This window comes from Phalacrocorax aristotelis, chromosome 1 (genome assembly GCF_949628215.1).
Source record: "Phalacrocorax aristotelis chromosome 1, bGulAri2.1, whole genome shotgun sequence".
Classification (NCBI taxonomy): Eukaryota; Metazoa; Chordata; class Aves; order Suliformes; family Phalacrocoracidae; genus Phalacrocorax; species Phalacrocorax aristotelis.
The window spans coordinates 117,294,621-117,317,622 of record NC_134276.1 but is presented as its reverse complement, the minus strand read 5'-3'; the positions used below and the strand labels follow the sequence as shown (position 1 = coordinate 117,317,622).

The window sequence follows — 23,002 nt, the reverse complement described above, 5'->3', positions numbered from 1 at the left end:
TGTCGGTTCTACGTGCGGGGACCCTGCGCTGGGGCGGGGTGTCTGTGAGGAACGGGGGCATCAGCGGACCCCCACGCCGGGCGTAACCGCGTGTGTGAGGACACGGACGCGAGTAGACCCCACCGCACCGTGGCGGATCACGGATGGCCCCACAGCCGGGGCAGGACTGACTCTATGGCGGCCCCGCGGCGCGGCGAGCCCTCCTCCCGCCGGGGCACCGGGGCTTTCCCAGGCCACGTGTGCGGGCCGGCCCCGTGACGCCGGGAGCGGCGGGCCAGCACTGCCCTACGAGCGGCCCGGTTAGGCGGGGGGCTCCCACCCCGCTCTACCTCCCCTTTAAGGCGGTGGGGGCCGGGCTGGGCCGGACCCCCGCACCGCCCCCGCTACCTGCGGGCGGGGACGCGCGGGGGCGGGCGCTGGGGAAAGTTTGTCTCTGTGGTTGGCTGCGCCGCGCGGCGCGGCCGGTCGGGGCGGGCGGGCGGCTCCGTGTGCTCGCAGGGCAGCGGGGAGGCGAGCGGCCGGCCGAGGATCGTGCTGCCGCCGATCCCCGGGCGAGGTCGAGCGTGTGCGCCGGCCATTCCCCCGCCTCCTCGCGTAGGGAGAGGCACCCGCGCAGCCCTGCCAGTATGGGGCACCGCGGGGAGAGGGCGTCCCGCCTGCCTCTCCTTCTCCTGCTGCTGCTGCTGCTCGGTGAGCCCGGGGGGTGCGCGACCGGGGGCAGCGGGGAGGGCGGCTGGCGGGGCCGGGCTCGGCCACCTCGCCCGCAGGTAGCGAGTGAGGGCGGGTCCCTCGGCGGGGAGGAACAGCCCGCCGTGCCGTGCCGTGCCGCGCCCGCCCGAGGCGCGGAGGAGCCCCGCCGGGACGCTGCCCGCCAAGGGACGGCGGCGGGCCGGGCAGCGCCGCCTGCCCGCCGGGCTCTGCCGCCCCCGCGGCTGGCCGGGCCGGGGCTGCCGCCGCCTTCGCTTTCTCCCGGCCCGCCCGGGGGCGTTAACGGCTGCCGCAGCCCTAACGGCCACGCAGCCCCCCCCGCTGCTCCCTCCGAGGGCCGGGGCGCGGATTGCCGCCCGGAAACTTTAAGGGGCCCCCTCAGAATGTGGGTGGCGCGCGGGGGGTGATGCCTGGCGTGGTTCCCCGGTGAGAGGGGTTCCCACGGGCGGCCGGGGTAACGTGACGGTGTCGCTGGCCGTAGTGGCTCTTGGTGCGTGGGCTGTGGCCGCTCCGAGGTGAGGGCGGTGAAATTTCACCTCGCAGGGCGTGAAGTGACGCCTTTCGGGGCCGAGGGGGTGATACCTCTCCCGTTTGCCCCCGGAGGGAGGCTGCGGGAGGGCCCCACGCCCCGCGTGCCGACAGCGGGAACCCGGGTCCGGCGGGCGGGCGGGCACTGTGGGGGGAGCGATGCCGCCTCTGCCCTGGAGTCCTGCTCCTGCTAAGGGATAATGAGTAATTGTGGAGGTGATGCTTTACGCCGCGCTCACGTAATTGTGTAGCTGTCGTTAGCTTAACGTGGGGCATTGTTCCTTACCGGTGTCAATGCCGGCCAAGCAGCGTGCAGAAATAAAAGACTGTAGCAAGAGCTACACAAAAGGGAAAAGGGTGGGTGGTAGGCTTTGGGGTTTTGCCCACCTTTTTTTTTTTTAACACTTTCTTCAAATACATCTCTTGTAACACTGTTAGCAATAGTGCCCCTGAAGTAGTAGTGAGTTTAACTGGAGAACAAGAAGATGGTTTAGGTAAGATGGTTATATGTAGTATTTAAGCAGTTCTGTCTCATCTCTGTGCAGCCAGAAGTACTTTAGGTGCTGGCGGGCGAGCATGCCCCACAAATTACCGCATGCAGTTCTTGGTTGAGAACACTTGACTAATCGCAGGTAGTGACCGGGAGCCTTTCCCAGATTTGGGGTGGAAGGAGTGAGTAAACGGTGCCCCAACACCATGGTGCAACGCTTTTCTTTAAACAAAACTCTTATTTGCTGACTTAGTTTGTGCTTGTATTTTTGACATTCCTATGACTAATTCTTTTTTTAAAGTCTGCCAGAGCACTTTCCTTATGGTTTGGCTGTTGAATCTTTCATAGCCAGGTCTGCAGAGTAGATAGTTACAGTTGAAAAGTCAGCTTCCTAAACCTGGGCTCATCCCAGTCTGTTTCCTGAGGCTCCTTGCAGACAGTGAGGCAATCAGGGCAGAGGGGTGTCTATCTACAAGTCAAAATCCTACCACATAAAGGTGTCTACTCTACTTTCTCTTACTTGTAGCTGAGGTTAGTAACTGCGTTTATCTGTACAATATAGGCATTCTGCCAGCTGGGGAAGCAGTGAAGAACTTGAGAGAAAACCCTCAGTAGTTCGTGTTTAGGAACAGAAAGGGAATAAAATTTTTCAAGAGAATGGTTTAGTAGGACAGGTGGAAAATCAGGACTCCCAGATACTCAAGGTCATGCAGCAAACAGTACAACTAGTTTTACAACAGTAAAAGCTATTAAGGGTGATATGCAACAGGAAACTTTTTTCCTGCTTAATTCCAGACAAAACAGTTGCGAGAACTTAAAATGTGCCTGCACAGATATCTGGCCACTACTGTTCATGATATGGTTTGTCTGGATGTTCTGAGTTGCCTTTTGGGGATTTTTTGTTTTTTTAATTGGAATAGTGCTGTTAAAATTGAAAGTGCTTTTGTGAGCTTAAAAAAAAAAAAAACCCTAACTTTTTCAGTCTTACTTGTAGGATGTGTTGCGGTGGGGTTATCTTCTGATACAATTACTTGGTAGCTTCTATGAAATCCTCAAAATGTTAAGAGGTTGGGAATACGCTGTTCCTCGCACTCTGAACAGCAAAAGTATGATTCTGTGACCATGTGTTTCCTAGCAGCTCTGCAATAGAGAGACGGGTTGGGGCTTTTTGTTAACTGATGTGCTGCAAGTGTTGAGGAATTCTTGTATAAGGGAAGTGGAGGGAAGGAGTTGAAGCATAGAAGAGTTCATCCCTTGTGTGTACTTAGACTTGATCGTTTTGTTCAGATCTTTATGAGATAATCCAGCAAAAGGATGCAAATGGCTGAAGTATTTGGCTGTGACAAATAAGAATGTTTTCTGATGTTTTAAGAATGTTTTCTCCTGGATCCAGCGCAGTTATAATCTGTTTAGTAAGGAGATTGTGGATCCTGATATTAATTAAGGTTTAATCTAGTCTCTCTCTTTTTTTCCCTCCTTTGGTGTGGTTAGATCCTGAGAAGAGAGGGCAGCATGAGGGCATTTTGCACTGCTGTTGCCTGTTTTATGTGTGTTTTCATTCTGCAGTCAATCTGCCCATCAACCTGTGAAATGCTCTGGAAACCAAAACATCCCTCCTAGGACAAGACATCCAAAAAACAAAACAGGTATCTGGTGGTTACCAGGGCTCAGACTGCAAAATAAACAGTAAGCCTTGCAGCTCATGTATTTCTCTCCCTGCTCCTCACCCCCCCCGCCGGTTCTTATTTGAGTTTCAAGGTAAGAATTTCAGTGTATCTGAAAAAAGCTGTTTTTTGTTTTAAGTACTATGGGGCTTGAGGAGAGCAGGCACTCAGTAGATCCTGGGGGAAAACCATTGATGATGGGTTTCCCAGAGATGGCCTGTTTCTTACTAACATTTAGACCTGTGTGACACTCGCTGTTTGCTATGATGAAAGTCAGTTCCAGCATGCCAGATCCCCAGGAGCCTTGTCTATACACAAATAGAGTTGTTTCCTATAACTCATATCTGAAATTCTTTATTGTATTTTTTTGTCTTTTCTTCAGAAGCTACAACAATTAGTCATTTAAATCAAGGTTTAATTCAAGCTTAGCGATAGAAAGCTTTTGGTAATTAGTATAAGTTATTGTGATCATGGACTTCAAGGAGAAGTGTGCTTTAATCTTTCCCTGCATTTGCAGCTAAAGTGAAAGCATTAGAAAATGGGAGAGCCTCAAGGTTTAGGGCAGGTAGATGATGTAAGGATGATTGTCCACGGAGCATTCAAGGTGTGTTAGAGTGGAATCTGCTTCCTGTTCCCTTGCTGGTGCCTGCTCACAGGCTGGTGAGCTCCCGGCTGGTGCTGGTGGCCTTTGCCTTCTCTTGGAAAAAGGCAGGCTCAGATCCTCAGTGGTGCTTGGAGGAGCTGACAGCTAGACCTGCCTATCTCTATAACTTTAGGGACGGTTGAAAAGGTTCCCAAAGGTGAAATAGCAACAAACCTGTCCTAGTCTTAGCAGCTGCAGACTGCTAAGGCAGTAGATGCACACAGTGAGCACTGGAACTGGGCTGGTGAGGCACTGAAGGGCAGGTGGTGTCACGGAGGAGGAAGCACTTTCCTTGTGGTTTTTGCCATGCTGATTTATTTTCTTAGTGTATAGGCTGTGGGAATATGTGGGAATCAAAGGGCAAACACTGTAGCGAGTGTTTTTTTCCTTTACATCCTGTGTTCTTTTGGGTGGGCAAATGATAGCTTAGTCACCTTTTTGGGCTCTATTGCATCTTTGTAGGTTCCCGTCCAGGGCTCCTTTTTAGGAAGTCTGGGTGCTTTTTCTGAAATTCTTTGACCTTGTTCTCCAGGTTTCTCAATTGCCACATTTCAACATAGCAACAGCTTGCTCTCTTTAGGTAGCCTCTGTTGTGTTTGGCTCTAATCCCTGAACTAAGGTGTAAACCTGCCTGAACAAGATTTGAAGTAAGCAGTAGGGGTCATTTAAAAATGGAGTCGCATGCTTGATTAGAGGGGAATGCACTTAAATAATATATATCCATCGTCTAGCTGTATAAACATTCAGGGACATTTGAGATTTCAGCTTTCACATCTAATAAATTTACTAGTTGCTTTGTTTTTGTAGTTGTTTTTGTTGTTGTTTTTTTTTTCCCCCCTCTGGTCTCCATAATCCTTGTCAAACTCTTACCTGCAAAACAGACATGTGTAATTTTTTAGTAGGGAAATGGTTACATATCTCAGTCAGATACTTTTAGAAAGTGAACATTTTAATTGTCTGTGTTTATGCCTTTCACTGATATATTTTTACTGTGTGGAGTGTTGAGTTTTAGAAGGCAAGGGAATGGACACATTGTCTGAAAATGTGAATTCTTTCTGATTATGTATAGAGATCAATCACCTGAAAGTTAAGTTGGAAAGAACTTGAGGAAAACATTACTAACATGAGCTGAGTCAAAGTAGGTGTTATGTCGGTGTCTCTCAAGGTCTCTAGCAGTTTTGAAAGAAAGGTATTAGGTGGAATATAAGGTAAGAATCTATGTCATAATACAAAGAAAAATACCTTTTAATACTTTGCTTTTGGATTCTATTGGAGATGTTGCAGTTACTTCCCAGGCCCCTGCTAGGCATCCTGCTTTCTTAGATCTGCAGTGGAAAGTGATAAAATCTGTTTTCTAGACTTGTAAGGCAAAATTGTCTAGGGATACTAATGTTTCAATTTCTGCCTGAGAATAATAAGCAGTATCCTGCATGACCCTAGTTCCTAACCTTAACAAGGTACCCCTAAACTAGATCAAACAAGAGAGGGAGAGACTGTAACAAGCAGTTTTTGTCTGGGTTGTTAGTATCTCCTGCCCTAAAGAAGGAATGAGCTTGTATCAATATGATACTAAGTTCTCCAATTGTCCAGTTTTTTTGGCAGTTGATGCTTTAGAAAACCTAAAATTGTAGCTTTCTTCCAAGGCTTGAATACATGTTGAGAAGGGATTTAAAAATAATGAGATAAACTCTTAATATACCTTATGCTTTAGGTTTTGTAAGGGGCAAAGGAATAAAATCAGATTCAGACCAAACTGCTTATGGGATAGGATGATCTGAAAAATAGCTGCTCCGATGCCAAAAACATTGAATAATGTCTTTCTAGATCATCAGTGTATCTAAAATAAGATAAGAAAGACAGAAGTTATGGAACTTTAAAAAGTTTCTTAGTCTTTTGAGTTTCATATCAGAAACTGGCTTATTCATTTACATGTAAGCTTTCATAATTGTAAAGCATAACTGATTTCTTCTAACTGAAGTCTGAGACAAAAAAAGGATGTGTTTTCTTCTGGAGCTGGAAGAGGTTTCAAAGCTGGGTTTTCAGTGGAAACCATTATCAACTTTAACTATGGCATTCTGACTAAGTTTAAGACAAGCTAGGTAGAAGGTAGAACCAGTGTCACTAAATGCCTTTGAGTCTTGTAAAGTTATAAAGCAGTATGGTAATGCTGGTAGATATGAGTTGATATAATTGCTGTGGGGGACTACTTGAAACTTGTTGTAGAGTGTTGTAGTCAGTGCTGCTCTTCATTACACTAGATGAGGCAAGTTGCAGGGAAAGTCTTATGTGACAGGGTCTGACGAAGCAGCCTGGAGAACAATATCTTTTGTACGCTGCAATGGCAAAATACTGCTGCAGAAATATGAAGAATTGCTGAAGCAAGCTAAAGTATTTGACTAGTGATAATCTCTATGGCCAGATGGAATTTGCGTGGATGCTCTAAAGGATCTGAACTCTTAGCTATGGGAAGAATAGGTAAGTAAGACACCGAGTCCTAGACAGGATTTCCTTTAAAAAGGATCTGAGGATGGTTTTTTGAATTAATTGACTTGTGAACTTCAGGAATGAGAGCTAATTAAAGACTGGAGCTCCCAGGCAAGCTGTCACAGCTGCTGATAGGCACGGCTGCCAGCAATGCCTGTAGTATATCTGCTTGATACTTTTTGTTATGAGGGCCATCTCTTAAATTGTTTGTTATTCTGCAAGACTTAGGCATTCATGCTGAAATTTTCTGGGCTGGGTGTCTACCGCAGGTTGACTTTTTTCCTAGGAAGTACACCCCCACAGATCCGCAGAAAAGCTCCAGTATTTCCAACTGTTACACTGGGGGAGGGAGCAGGTAGAAGCAGCTTTTTTATTTTTTCCTTTTTAATTCTCGCGTGTTCTGGCCAATTCTCCCTCCTCACTCTTGAACAAATACTAATCTCAGCTGCTAAGCTGAAGTTCTAGCACCTCTGTGCTTTAGAGCAAGAGCTGGAAGTTTGGAGGGTTAACTTCATCAAGAATGTGGCTTTTGCTGTTCTTCTGAAAAATGTCCAAATTTGGCCACATTGTAAGACTTGCAAAAGCATCAGTTTGTAAATGCTCGTTAGGGAATTAGTCTCAGGTCCCTAGAGAAAGCATTCTGTCATTGCTTTTAAGGTGTCAAAGGATTACAGCTGGAATTGGGGATGGAGAAGTGGAAGCCTCCTTTTTGTTCCGGTTTCAGACTTCCGTAAATGTGTTGTGAAGTCCTTTTCTCTTTTTTTTTTCCCTCTCCTTTTTTTTCTTCGCCTTTCTGCCAAATTGGCCAGTGCTGGAACAATGTGCTGGTCTGTACTGGATCACTGATCATATCTGCTGTGAAAGTCTGCTGCTTGTAGTACACAGTATATATATCATCTTTCTTATATGTGGCTTTAAAAAAAAAATCAATGTAAACTTTATGTGTGGTTTTTAACTTTTGTTCTCTGGCTTCAGTTCTTCTCTCAGGCTTTTTCCCAGGTGTCCCCCATTGTCCTTTACTTCATGCTGGCTGTAAAACTGCTCCTGCAAAAACCAAACAAAAAAACCCCCACCAGTAAAGAACTTATGCCACTCTTTCTGTTTAACAGGCATGATTAGTCTGGACTTGCCTTTCTGCCGACTTTCTTAAAGATGTGGTTTAGCTATGCTGCTTAGTGCTTGCTTCATGACTGCAATTTGCATGCTTTCATGCTTTTTGAGTCACTCTTTTCTTGGCATATCAGTAGCTGTTAAAAAGAGTTTGGTGGAACCATTACTGGGGGTCATGTTGGTTAGCAAGAGTCCAGTTCTGACAAAAGCTAGCTCTGCTTAGGTTTGACAGTCTTAAAAAGAATAATTGCCAATGTAAAGGACTTTGTTTCCATGCATGTTCCACTGTTGGCTCCAACTGCAGAGATTTAATGTTGTGTTTCAGTCGGTCTTTGATGCAGTGTGGCTACGGGGAATCTTTGAGCAGGCTGTAACAGCATTGTTCTCCTACACGCATTAAAATGATTGTTGCAAGAGAGGCATCCACAGGGACCTCTGCCAGCTTCTTATTGATGTGTTCAGTTTCATCTATTGACACACTACCCTTCATTATTACACAGTGAGTCCTGTGGCAGTGGAATTTGCTATTAAATCTGCCCTGCAAAAGAGAATTGGCAGGAGCTGCTTTTAAAAGCACTGTGACCCCTGCGTTTGCAAAGAATAGCTTCTAAATACAAAACAGATGCTGAAATAATAGAGGATGCTTCTGAACTTTTCAGGGTAAGAAACATCATAATTTTGAGAAAAATTCAGAATTCACATTATTTGTGAATAATAATTTAAGTACCCTTTTTTCCAGAAACATGTGTCTAATCAGTACATGTATTCATTTGTGCTTGAATACAGCAAGTAATACTGAGATGAAAATAGGCAATTATTTGTTAATGGAAACTGTTAACAAAGGCAGTGAAGGGTTAGTCTTTCCATCCATGCTCTAATCCTCTTCCGAGTGCTATAGGGTGGCTGGAAGAGGTGATGCATCTTCCTTTGCCTTTTGCCATTGCCACAACATATTTTGTGCTTTCAGAGCACTACCTGTAATATTTACCCAGATGTTACAACCTCCACCATCTCCCAAAAGAAACATGATGTTCTTTAGAAGCCCAGTGGCGTACTGTGTATTGGGAGGTGGTGTCAGTGGATGGAATTTATGTCTATGTAAAGAGCCTTTATGTTGTACGTAGAGTGTGCTTGTTCTTATTCAGTTCATACGGAGATTTAAATTAATGTGGAGTAATAAGTCTATTGCATCAACCTTGGTTCCTTTTGATCTCAGGGTTTGGTTCTAGACAAGACATGCTGTAACTCTTAGCTTAGAGAGCTTAAGTGCTTGGAGCAGGCTTCATTGGTGAGAAAATAAAGAGCATGACAGCTTATTGGAGACAAAAAAACCCCACTCCGTGTTGGTCCAGAGGTGGGAGGGAGCAAGGTAAGCCTGGGTCTTTTGTGTCTAGTGTGCATTCAACCCTGCTTTGTGATGAAGTTATTGAAAAAGCCCTGGTTGCTCGCAACTGTATTGATAAGCACCTGTCGATAGTTGTAAAGCTGCTGACGTCCCTAGGTTTGTGGGTTTTCTTATTTATTAAAAAAAAAAAGTTGAGAAAATAGCATATATAGCCAGGAGTCAATGGGCACAGAAGTGTGGCTGTTGCTAGAAATTAGAGCTGAGGGAAGGAAGGTGAGGAGAGAGCACTGGAGCAGGACATACTTCCCAGAGACAACGGGAAGTAGGGGAATAGCCTGTTTAAAATGGAAGAATGAATTAAAGGTGTATCTGTATGAGATGGTGGTGTTGGGCAATTATCACTAAAAACCAGCCTTGGTAAAAACCACAAGTTTCTCAAAGGCCCTACAAGCAAATCTTGAAATACCCTGGTTTTATAAGCAAAGTTTTTGCTCACCACTGGCAGGTAAATGGAATATCTAACTGCAGACTCCTGCAGAGTTTAAAACAAGGACTGAAGCTTGATGCATGTGGCTGCAGGGTGTGCTGTGGCATCTGAATTGATGCTGGTGTCTGCCTTTTGAGTCTGAAAGGGAGAGTGTGGGGGGAGGCTGCAGTACTCTGAATAGAGTTACTGGGTGGGGATGTCCTTCCAAAATAGCCGAAGAACAAATGAGACTTCAGATGGTACCCTTGTTCCTGCTCATGACCAGAGGGTGCGGGGAGTGATTCTGTGAGTGTGCCTGTTCCAGCCTTTGCCTCATGAACCTATAAGGATCAATGGAGACAGGCCAAAGCTAATTAAAAAGGAACTGTTAAAGGTGATTTAAAGTATTTCTCACTGACCCTCCTCTTGGTGTGAGCCGTCAGCTTTTGGTCTGTATGCATATAGAGAGATATTTCTCCCAGTCTGAAGCCGTAGAGAGACAGTTATCTCTTTGTGCATCTGGGCAAAGGCTAGTAATGTACAGATGGATGCAGAGCAGATGCCCTGGGCACTTCTGTACCCAGACTTGTAAGGTGGGTCCTTTCCTTGCTTTAACAATTCCTGCCAAGAATAAGAAACTAGTCCCCTTACAGCGCTTCTATGGAACATGCATATGACATCAAAGTAACTTGCTGGCTTCTCTGTTTACTGTTTTGTCACACTTCTAGTATTGGTGCATTGGGTGAGAACTCGCTTTGCATATATGGGTTTGGCCAAAGTCCAGAGTGAATACTGTTTTCACATGAGTGACAGTCTGGGGTCAGCAGTAATCCTCCAGTGTCAGGGTTGCCTTGTTGCTGTAGGATCTTGCTTGCAGTCCAAAGTGGGACTTTGGTCAAGTGACTGTCATAAGTACACAGATGTTTCTTGGAATTAAAGCCCTGCAACTGAGGTTTCCACCTCAGGGGAGGCTGCTAAGGCGAGTCTTACTATGACTGCCACTTGGGCTGAAACAATGTGTTCAGAGAAGCTGTGTGCTGGGGAGGTGATCAGTGGTTGGGCTACAGGGTGAACCTTGAAGAAAAGCAGGCATGGGTGTGGGAAGATGTTGGGAGGTTTTGGCAGGGAGGAGGCAAGGGACCAAGCTGCAGATTCTGTGAATGGCATAGTGATGAAGAGCACTTCCTGCTGATGATTTTTTTTCAGCTTAGTCTGGTGGCATAAGGTCTTTTTTTGACCTTGGGTACACAGGAGGGGGGATAAAAAGAGAAAATGCTGCCTGGGGTACCTGGGTGTGAAGAGAGGGGCCATGGCCTCATAGAAGATCTAGCAATGACACATGCTGGACCCCCTTAGGACCCTTTCCTTAGGACCTCTGTGCATTAAATATATTAAAGGCCTGTTAAAAAGACTAATTAGGTATTCTTTTTCCCCTACCTCCTTGCTTTGGTGTCAAACTCTCATGTTGACAGGGTTAATGTGATGGACAGCTCTGGGCTTGAAGCCTTGCGCTGAACGTTGGAGGACAAAGATACCTGATATAAGGGCCCATTTTGTGAATTGGTAGTGGAGGACAGCTAGTCTCAGGGAGTTTGGTAATGTGAAGCTAGAGCTTTCCACTTTTTAGTGTGGGTATGAATCCAGCCTTGTGTCTACCTTTTGCTGGGCCTGTGTAAAATGAATTACTGGTTTTGCTTCAATTGAATGAACACGTCTGCTGGCCTGAGGCCTGAGCAAAATAGCATAAGGTACTCGGTGGCATTCTAGTCAACGTAGTCGCTCCCTGAACAAGGCTTGAGTGAGCTTGGTACCCAGTTTCTGATGCAAAACAACCAGATGCGTGTCGACTGTAGCTGACGCATGCACATGGATGCTGCCGAGGGGACAGCCCTGTTTGCCCTGTTCTTGACTGTTTTGTTAGTGTGGGTGAGCAAAGAACTTTGGCCTTCAAAGTTATTTGAGTGCTTCTCAGTGCTATGTAACATCATCACTTCTCTTGGTACCTCCCCATCATTTTTTGTTTTTACACGCATTATAAATGTGAAAGGCTCATGAATTGATGATTGCTTTCTACACATACAGTCAAGGAGGTTTTTTTAGCTTGTGGTCATTAATGCCCTACCTTTAAGACCTCCATGTAGTCTTAGATGTGTGCTACCAGATTATGACACGAAATATCCTGATGATTGTTCCTGAATTTCTCACAGGCAATTGCATGTACCCACTCATTTGTAATTTGATATAAAATTTGCTCCTGAGTGTTACATTTATCCTGTTTAAAACAGATCTCTAGGACTTCCTCAGTGGCAGTAGGGTGTATGGATAAGTCATGCTGGGTTTGGATGCTTAATCTCTAATGATGTGCAAAATGGAGCAAGTATGGCTACCTGTGTTCTTGTTCTACTGTGGCATTCTTCAGAGATGGCAGGTTCATACCCTGAGTGTAGCTTGGATGATTGGTCAGAGCTTGCAGGGATCTGCAGTCCTCTGCTGCAGGAGCCAGGGACAGTCTTCTACCTAGCCTGCCTGTACTGAGGTGGTTCTTTTTCTTGAAAAAGATGGCATGCTTGCTTTGTGTTGAAGTAGATAAGGGGCAGTGATACCTGCTGGAAAACTTGAACAGCACTCATTTAGACAATATTGTGCTTATCTGGTGGTATATACTGTTGGCATTTTTGGGAGAGTGGAATCTCTCTCGCCGTCTTTCAGACCATCTGTTTCTGTGCATGAAGTAATCTTTTGCCTGTTCTTTTTCTTCCATTTGAATCCACTTCTACCTAAACACTTTTCTCTGCAATATCAGAAAGATGAATGATAGCAAGGATTTTGTCCGGTCATCTTGGGTGTTTTGTTCTGCAGGAAAGTGATTATGGGTAGAAGCATTGAGAGGCCGTGGGACTTGAGCTGAGTTTGAACTCATTGATGCAGGATGATAGCAAAGGTATGACTCTGCATGTGAAACTTTACAGAGGTTCCTTGCTGCATCTGTCCCAGGAGAAGGACCTGTAGGCCATCTATTCTGACTGTATCAGCTGGTATAATGAAAGCCTCTAAAGAATATTGCCTTAGACCACTGTGGTTACATAAATACTGCTACTAGATTATACAGTTATTCTGTGACTTGAAGCTATAATTCTGATGATGATTTCTGCCACGTGCATGCTGAATTATGCATTGCATAGAGGTCCTGTCACAAGTCCTAAGTAATATCAAAACTGGACTTTAACACCAAGTAAGCTCTAAAAATTAAATAGTTGGCAGACCATTCTTTGAATTTATGACGATAGTCATATAGAAATTCCACTGTCCATTTCTGGATTTCCACCCCCACAGCATCATCTGAGTGTTGTACAAGGATTTTTTATGTTGAGATAGAAACTAATTGGAATGAGTTAGTGTTTTCTTTCTCTGTCCTTTGACATTTCTGGCATTTAAGGAGGAAATAGGGACAAACATTTAACCGAGTGACATCCAGGCTTAGCAGTAGCTTGTGAAGGTAGGCTTTGGAAGTCTGTCCTTTTTTCTTCCCTTTTACAGACAGAATTTAAGAAGTCCCATTTTGAACTTTTTCTGCAGGATGTTTCTTGTAACTCCAGTACTGTCTTATGGTCTTAGTCTGGCTTTGATGTCTGCAATTCAACATTCAACTGTTGCTCATTTCCAAAAAAATATAAAAATGCTGAAACAGTCCACAATAGTAATGCTAAATTTATTATTAGCTTCCAGTGTTGACATTCAAGGACGCAGCTTTTACCTCTGCTGTTGTTTCAGGCACTCTGCAGATAATTTATAGTCTTGGCTTACAATACATCTGCTTGGGTGAGTTTCACTCAGAGTTTGGGCTAAACAGTGCAAAATATATATCCTTCTTATAGAAAATAGGATTCTGATTATAATCTCAGTTCAGTTCTGCTGCTTTTAAAAGATGATAGTTTCAGTGATGACCAATTGACTGACCATGCCTGTGACTCTTCCCTAGTAGTCAGCAATGTACGTACCCTTTCTTAAAGTGCTTATCAGCTAGGAATAAGAAGTGTGTTTGATGATTTACAGCACCATGCCTGAGAGCGTTCTTTTTCCAGAGACTTTGTAATCTGAATAACGTGATGTGAGTACAGCTTTATTAGAATTGTAAACTCCCATAATGACTAGAAGGGAAGAATACATCCGCCAGGCAGATTAATGAAGATGGTTCTTTTCATCAGTAGCGAGATTTTTTCAATAGGATCTCTGAGAATTCTGGGAGATCTCACTGGTTTTACTGAGCAACTGTAGGTGATGAACAGGCAGTGAGTTTCTTGATGGAACTGCTAATAGGTGAAAGTACAGTAGCGTGAACAGGGCAGGCAAAGACCCAAATACCTTAAAACAAACTGCCCAGGGAAGATAATTACTCAAGTGTTAAACTGATTTAAAAAAAAAAAAATCAGCTCTCTTCAGCAAAGAGGATGTCCTTTTATGATAAAGGCAAAGAGTGCTTCTTTTCAATCTAGGGACAGACTTGACTTTTGTACTTTAAGACTTCCTAGCAATCTCTTGTCCAAGGCTTGCTTGTTCCTTGTGAAAGAGACAAAGATCTTGAAATAATGTGTTTTGTATGGGGAAAGGCAAAACTTGATCTAGTTGTGTGCTTTGTACCCTGCATTTTGACTCTTGGTAGGCTTAGGCTATAAAACTACAAACAGTGGAGGCATTTGTAGGCTGCTCTTGCATTGCATTACAGCGGGTGCTCTTCTGCTTGAATTCTTTGAAATGTCTTAATTTGATGTTGTGGATTTTAACTGGTTTAAGCTCCTGGGAAATGCTTTTCAGATCATTAATCTCTAAAAACCTGTTCTTATTTCTGAGAAATTAAGTAGGGAGTCAGTAGTTGAGGTGAGAGGAAAGTTGAACAGTTAACTAGAGCTCCGTAAATGCTGCATGTACCTTCGTCTATTTTGGTCTTTACTAGCAGCAGGAGTGCCTTCTAGGTACTTTGTTAATTTTTTATAACGGTAGTAATGCTGTTTGCTCTCTAATGATAAACAAACTTTGTTATAGGATAGTGCTGTTAACATGAGTTATGCCTGCCATCCAACAAGAGAGCTAAACGCAATTGATTTTGAGATGTAGTAAAATGAAAAGCGAGTAGGGAGTATGAATAGTCCTTTGAAGCTTTAAAGTACAAATTTACAAACAATGAAGAAATTAAGAGAAATGAACAATTTTGTTGTATTTATGTACGAAGGGCTTGTCAGCCTTTTTGTTATGGTTCTTAAATTGTTGTGTATTGCTGACATTGGACATGGCTAGATGCAGAGCTGGGAAGAGGATCCTTTATTTTTAAGCCAACCAGTCAGAGAAGTCTGACTACATGTGTACTGCGTCTCTTTCTGAGTATTAATGAAGGCATAACTCCTTTTCTTTAGCCCACTGGGGCTTAGATATAACACTGGCTTTTTCAAGCAATGCTATCTTTTCAGATGTTAGCATGAAGCATGAGAGCCAGGGGAATTTCCTGATACTGCCCAGCATTCAGTGTCTGTCTTGCTTATCCTTTTTTGTTAAAAGGTTTGTGAGATCAGGCTTTCAGTTCACTTTTTTGCAGCCTGAGTTCAGACCGAAGTGCGAGATGAGCACCTCTTGGGTATAGGTTGGTGTGGTACAAATGTATTTCACATTTCTGTTTTCCTCCTGTTTTCTTGCATATGGTTTTGTGTTTTGCATTTGTATTCTGAAGGATATGTCAGTTCATATTGTCTCTGGTGCTAAGGCTGTGTGAACAGGTCTCCTTGACTTGACGTGGATTCCAGGATACGCTCAGATCAGGGATCTGGGCTTCTTCTGCACACTGGACAGCAATGTTTCATGCTCCAACTTTGTGGGCCTAATCAGAAGTAAATCTGTGGAATATTAGTTCTTCTTGGGCATTGAGTACATACATCTCCATTGTTACCTGAGGGCCCTTTGCCCTTGAGTGAAGGGGGCAGTTCAGGGAGACACCTGTTAGCTAGAAATCTCAAAGGTGCTTAAAAGGTTCTACTAAGAATCTTCTCTCATATTTTAGAAGTGCGAACTGCTAATTCTAGTGTCTGTGGCCAAGTCCATCTACAGCTTTCCAGGGGAATTTTAACACCCTTGACTTTCTAAATTGTTGGTGTACTTTTCACTTCTGTTCTTGTGTGTCTCTATATTGTGTGGTGTTAGCTGCTGTGTTTGCACCAGACAAAATTTCTGTTTAGTTGATGTTAAAATAGTTTCTTTGCTTTAATACTGTGGCTGGTAGAGACTTCTGAGACTTAGTCTGCAGTGCACTATTGCTTTTGCAGTGGGTTTTTGGAACTTGCAATGTTGTCTTTAGTTCTTATGCTATATATGTGTACCAGTTCAGGATCCAGAAAATGGTTGGCATGCTCTCTTTTGGGATGAAGTTTAGTTGCAGTGTCTTTTGTTCTGTTGAACAATGTACTATGGGACATAACTGTTCTTCCCAATGTAACAAACATGAAGAGGTCTAGGGTGAATGCAATCTGTTGTCTGTTTCAATGTAAGCTGATTATAAGTGTTAGTTACTGAATAATTTCAGGATATCCAAGCTTCACCCGAATATTAACAGTTACTTATTTTGTATGTAGGTTGTCTTATTAAATAGCGTAACCTAGAACAGCTCTGCAATGAGACTGGAGCAGAAAAACAATTAAGCATTTTTCCTCTGGGTGTCTTTCAAAAACTGTATTCTCCTCCTGCTATTTTCATGTCATGTTGGTTCTCTACCCACCTTTATCTTGTTTCGTGCTCAAAAGGGTTCCCTCTCTTCTGATTTTCGAGAGTTCCTTGAAAATTCTGTGTCCTTTCCTTCCCTTTTTTGTCTCTTTTCTCACTGCTGGGCATAGCCTAGTCATCAGACTGGGTGCCACTGAGGAGCAGCAGTAGTAAAAGGGTATTTCCTCCAAGCTCTTACTTCCTAAAGCTGTAGAAAGAGGGGGAAGGCTGACACCAAAGAGCCATTCAGCCTTGTCTCTTACCTCTGACAGTGGCCAAGAGCAGATGCCTAGGGACGAGTGACCTATTACTATCCTAGTGTATCATCTCATGATGATCTGCAGCATGGAGGCTTCCTAAGTTAGAGGTGGTATCTTCGTGTTTAACTTTGGATATGTTCTCCAAGAGTTTGCTGGCTTATGGGTGTTGCATTTGGCTACCTCTGAAGTTTCATTTTTCTGAAATGTTCTGGGTGATGATGCATATTAGCTGATCTCTGACTGTGTTAAGTTTCCCTTCCTCTTCTATTATCTGTGGTGTTGACCTTCCTATACACAGCATGCCAATGACAGCAGCAAAGTAGATACTTCTGAGATACATTTCTTAGAAGTGGGAATAAAAGGAAACATTTTAAGATGTGTATTTCATAAAATCATAGAATCGTTAAGGTTGGAAAAGACCCTTAAGATCATCCAGTCCAACTGCTAAACTGTCACTGTCAAGTCCACCACTAAACCATATCCTCAAGCACCACATCTACCCTTCTTTTAAATAGCTCCAGGGATGGAGACTCGGCCACTTCCCTGGGCAGCCTGTTCCAATGCTTGACAACCATTCCGGTGAAGAAGTTTTTTCTAATGTCCAAACTAAACTTCCCCTGACACAGCTTGAGGCCATTTCCTCTCATCCTATCGCTTGTTACTAGGGAGAAAAGTCTGACCCCCACCTTGCTACAACCTCCTTTCAGGTAGTTGTAGAGAGCGATAAGGTCTCCCCTCAGCCTCTTCTTCTCCAGACTAAACAACCCCAGCTCCCTCAGCCGTTCCTCATAAGACTTGTTCTGTAGACCCTTCACCAGCTTTGTTGCCCTTCTCTGGACACGCTCCAGCACCTCGATGTCCTTCTTGTAGTGAGGGGCCCAAAACTGCACACAGTACTTGAGGTGTAGCCTCACCAGTGCCGAGTACAGGGGCATGATCACTTACCTTCTCCTGCTGGCCACGCTATTCATGATACAAGCCAGGATATCATTGGCTTTCTTGGCCTCCTGAGCACACTGCTGGCTCATGTTCAGGCAGCTGTTAACCAACACCCCCAGGTCCTTTTCCTGCAGGTGCTCTCCAGCCATTCCTCCCCAAGCCTGTAGCGTTGCGCGGGGTTGTTGTGACCCAAGTGCAGGACCCGGCACTTGGCCTTGTTGAATCTTATACGGTTGGATCCGGCCCAACGATCCAGCCTGTCCAGGTTCCTCTGTAGGGCCTTCCTGTCCTCCAGCAGATTGACACTTCTACCCAGCTTGGTGTCACCTGCAGATTTACTGAGGGTGCACTCAATCTCCTCATCCAGATCATCAGTGAAGCTATTGAACAGGACTGGCCCCAACACTGAACCCTGGGGAACACCACTCGTGACCGGTCACCAACTGGATTTGACTCCATTCACCACCACTCTCTGGGCTCGGCCGCCCAGCCAGTTTTTAACCCAGTGCAGAGTGCACTTTTCCAAGCCGTGAGCAGCCAGCTTCTCCAGGAGAATGCTGTGGGAGACAGTGTCAAAGGCCTTACTAAAGTCCAAGCAGACAATGTCCACAGCCTTCCCCTCATCCACTAAGCGGGTCACCTTATCATAGAAGGAGACCAGGTTAGTGAGGCAGGACCTCCCTTTCATAAACCCATGCTGGCTGAGCCCGATCCCGATCCCCTGATTGTTCTGCATGTGCTGTGTAATGGCATTCAAGATGATCTGCTCCATGAAGCATTCTTATCTGAAAATGAGTAGCTAATGGCTGAATACCAAACTTTACCAAGACTCCAAGCAGTTGTATGTTGTGATGCAGTCTTTTATTACATGTCTACATGTGCATTTTCCTCAAATGCCTAATGGCATAAAATTCTCCCCAAAAGCTTAAATATGTGTGATGTTCTGTAGTGCCAGGGAGGCTATTCAGTCTTGGTTATAGAGGTAACAGTTGATACTACTGCAAACACTGTTAATCAAAGCAGGTAACAGTGAAAACTTGCTGGCGTGTAATCTAAAGGGAGAAAAGACTTTCAATTTGCGATGGGGAGCATGAGAAGAATGCTGGACTTCTTCAGCCAGGTAGTGAATTGATGAACCTTGCTATTCTGCTACTGGAGATAACAAAATACCTGTGCTGAATACAGGGCCAGGTTTTTAGAGGTGATGGAAGGCTTGAGACTGTGAGCATGAAACTTTAGAGACCTGGTTCCCCAGAAGGTTAATGCTCAGTGTTTGTTTTTTTTGAAATTTAAACCTCTTAATTTCTTGAACAAGCTAACTTTGGTCACAAGAGTGGAGTGGTTTTTTCCCTGCTTGCTCTAGAATGCATAAGTACAAAGGAGTTTGTTTCTCTTCAGGGCTGGGGTAACATGGAGTCAAGTTCTACCAGGTGTGTCTTGCATGAAGTAGTTCAGCTCTCTTCTGGTTTCTGTATCTCTCCTGTGTTGCCCTCTTGCACCCACCTGCCTACCCATTCCAGAAAGTCTCTTTTTGTCCAGTAAAATAATCTTCTAGTAAAATACAATACCATCTCCTTTTGCGTGTGAGAACAACTGTCTAGAGGTAAAATTCAGGGGCACAGACAGCTAATTACACAGCTAATTTGCCTTCAAGCTCTCAGAGGCAGTGAATGCCGACAAATTTTTGACTCTTGCATGCTTTTTTGAAAATTTTGGCTGTTAAATTTGTTGGGCAAGGATAAACAACACTGCGAAATGTTGGTGCATTTAATCTCCTAGCCATACATTTGTTCATGGCTTAGCTCGCATTTGTGATTTAGGGAAGAGTTCCTATTTCCACACGGAAGTTCAAGTGAAATGTGAACAGTCCTTTAACTATCCTTTAGGAGCATGCAGGCTGCGTCTTCATTACCATTTTAGTTGAGGTAAGGATTGAATTTCTGAGGTGAATCTCCTCACTGTCCCAGTTTCTGCACGTTGCTTTTTGTTGGGAAGCAATCTGAGTGTGCAATTAGGATTCCTCTGGATATAACTGAACCAGAAGTGTCACTCTAGGAGTCTATCTGCTGTGCTTCAGGTGCTCTTGGGTCTTTGGCCTATGGCACTGAACCTGGTTCAATGCAAACCCCCAAACATCCATAGTGTTTTTCTTGGCCTCAGCACCAACTGCTCTCTACAGCCTTTTCTCCTTGTGGACTCTGCCAGGTGCTAACATAGACAATTGTGCTAGTCTTAAATTTCTATGTGATAGGGGATAAGCGTTTTTGCTTTTTAAATATTAGTGAAGTAAATAAGCACGCCATCTTGAGTTCCATCTACTGATCTAATACCTTATTCTCAATTTTCAGGAATCTTAATAAAGTCAACAAGATTGATTTGAGTGTTGCTTGTGAAGCTTTTTTTCTGTGTTTCCAGAACTGTCTGTGTTGGTATTTGTCTCTCTCAAATAATGAGTGCTGTGGCATGCCTGTTTTTAAAGCCAGCTGTTTTGCAGATCCATCTGGGGGTAACTTTATTTAATGGTTGTGTGTGGGTTACACAGAGCCTCTTAAAGAACTTGACTGGAATCCCTGTGTGCCTTCTAGATGTTTTTATGTCCCTGACCTCTCACCTTTTTCTTACATGGACCTCTTTCCTCCTCTTGCCTTCTCCAAACCACTGACCCTCTCCTTTGCAAGAGGGAAATAATACTGTATTGAAAAATGTCTCTTTCTGAAATGGGTAAATTTTTTTTTTGTTCCAGAGACCAGACTAGCTGCCTTTTCTGGGGCGAGAGAGTTTCTCATCGTCAGTGCCATAGCAGATAATAAAAGCTCAGCAGCAACAAGTACTGTAAATACCTTGCAGTCCTGTTCTCAATTAAAGAATTAGTTATGTAAATCTTGTATTAAAGGAGGAAGAGCCCTGATGTCTCTTAAATCATACTCTGTGTGTGCACGCATGCGTACAATTCATTTTTGTGTAGGAGAAAAATATCTGTGCTCCTAACATGCAGGCTTCACAGAGATTAGCATACTAAACAGTATTGCTCTGCATGACCTGAAATTGGCTTTTGAGTGCTAATTGGATCTATGGGCTCTGAGAGAAGGGGTTGGAAAACATTGGTCTCTGGTTTTCCAGGTTGCAGACAGCAGTATGGGTATGGTGGTGGTGTAGGTACTCAAATGAAGTCCTCAGGGGGCTCCTGAGCTATGGGGGCACCAGTTGATAGAGCACAAGCTAACTGTCTGCTTTGCACTTGCTTATGTCTTCATTGTCTAGCTGTATGTATCTTTTTGTTTTCATCTTTATGTAGTAGAAACAGTGTGATACAGTGAAATGAGCACTAAGCCTGAAACCAGGAATGCCTGTGATCTATTTCTAACTGCTCCTGTTCTACCGTAAGAGTTTGGTCTAGTCAGTTATTCTGTCCAAGTACATCATCTGCAGCAAAAGAGCTGGCAGTAGCTGTGCTACTGCACTTACCTGCGTGTGCTGACGAGGCACAGGCACTCATTCCCATGCCGTAACACCCATTCTGTGTGCATCTGTTGGCATTTTTAATGTGGCTGCTTGCTTGGAGATTATTTATGGTGAAGATGGGATGGTTAGATAATTAAATTACAGATGAAAAGGATTACTGTATAAACAATTGAGATCCATCCGTCCACTGGCTTCTATGGGTACACTTCATTTGTCAAGTGTGGAGCCAAGGTGGGCCAGTGCCATATGCTGCTTTGTTCAGCAGTTCCAGCAGCCTTATTGCCCAGCCACCTCCTTCCATAGTCTCTCACAACAGCAGATGCAAACAGAGTGAAGCTGCCCTTCAGGATCCCAACTGGAGAGTCTGAGAGCCTGACGTGTGTTGGGTTGTTCAGCGTTGTGGCTGCTGACTTCTGTAATTAGAACAGAGCAAAGCCCAGTTTTTGCTGAAGCCTACATGATGCCTTTGCTCACCCAGTGGAATGATTGCTGGGAAACTAGTCTCTGTGTACTGAGGTTTGAAATGATCCCCAAAAACAATTTTTGGGGAAGTGGAGATTAATGATGTCTGAATTATGAGAGTGTGGCTTTTTTTAATCTCATCCTCTGATCCCCTTTAGACTTAACTTGGCTTTAGACAGGACGTTGTCTGGTATGGATGGGTTAAATTGTGGTGGATAAGTGATACCAAATTTAAGCACGTAAAAAACAAATCAACAAACACACACAAAAAAACCCAACAAAAACCCCACAACAATAAAACAACCAAAACTAACCAAAACAACGACAACAACAAAAAAACTCAATAACCCCCCCAAACCTCCTGCAAACCCAAACACACACACAAAAAACTCCTAACCAAAAATCCCCACCAAAAATTGAAGCAAAACAACCACCCAAAACCCAACACCACACACAAAACCCCCAACATCAACAGTTGTTTGGGGCTTCTTTTTTGTTTTGCTTTTTTGTTTCGGTAGAACTGTCAAAGAAAAGTAAAAGACCTTATATTGCATTCCTCACTTCTTATATCTGAAAGCATTTTGAATGTTTTTTTGATATTACCTAACATTAAAGATAACTTGGAAAACAAATGATTACTTAACACCAATAAAAATCAATACCTTCTGCTCTTGGAGGAAAAGGGAGTGATGATGATAATGGAAATTATTTTTGGGGGAGGGGAGGAAGGAGTGTTCCAGGAGTTCCTTTTTTTAAATGTATAATTTGTGAAACACGTGGATATTGCTATATGGACGTCTTTCAAAAAGTCTTTTGACAAAAGTACTTTTTCCCTAGCTTTCTGGCTTTCTCACCTCTGGTACGTGCTATGTCCCGTTTAAAATTATGCTAGCTGAAAAATGGATTAGCTTTTATAGTTTAACATGATCTTGTCAGTGATTTGGATTTTTTTGTCTCTTCTTGGATTTTCACACTCAGTGTATGATTTTAGTTAATGTAGATGCAGATTTAGAAATGATCTATTCTAGTCTGATTCTTTTCTCCAGTTAAATCCAAAGAACGTTCAGTTTAATCTTAGTGGTGTGCAGCGCTCTACGTAGAGCAAAGAAAATGGTTGGTCTCTGACTGGAGGAAATTGCAGTATAGAGCGAATGGATTTCGACTGCCCTGCTCAGTTCCAACTGCTTTGGGAAAGATTTAAGATAACAGATAAGTGCAAATTCATGATGTTGTAGAACAGCACTGATAATTGTGTATATTCCAGTTTGAGAGCTTCTTTTAAATAATGGTAAATGTATGCACTCCTCTTGAGTTGGAATTAGTATTACAGGTTTTAACCTGTGTCCTTTCTCTCTGCTAAAGAAAATGTGAAAATACAGTGTTTCTGCAAATATTTGCAGCCCTTCTTCCAACTGTGCTAGCTCTTCGGCTTTGAGTTGTGGCTTTACTGCTTTGTCAACTGTTTTCCTTAGAATATAACATATTGAACCTCTCCTCTGGCAATACAAATTGCTTCTGGGGCAGAATAACAGAAAAAATCACTTGTCTTGCGTGGCAGTCTAAATACCACTTCCAGGGTCCCTGGATTTTTTGGGTCAGATGTCACCAGGTACCCTAAACGGGCTGCTCTGGCAGAGTAGGGTAAAAATGGAGTTTTGTGAGACTATTTGGAGGAAAGTAAATGAAGGTCGTTAGCAGGG

At 43.8% G+C, this 23,002-nt stretch overlaps 1 protein-coding gene across 1 annotated transcript in view; it reads left to right on the top strand.

The window, feature by feature from the left end:
• The first annotated feature begins 484 nt into the window (after positions 1–484).
• The window catches only part of PTGFRN (prostaglandin F2 receptor inhibitor), a 72,459-nt gene continuing 49,941 nt past the window's right edge, over positions 485–23,002 (top strand). The window contains exon 1 of the mRNA XM_075102906.1: positions 485–690. Coding sequence (XP_074959007.1) covers positions 627–690 — 64 coding nt within the window. The 5' untranslated portion in view covers positions 485–626. The remainder of the gene's footprint in view (positions 691–23,002) is intronic.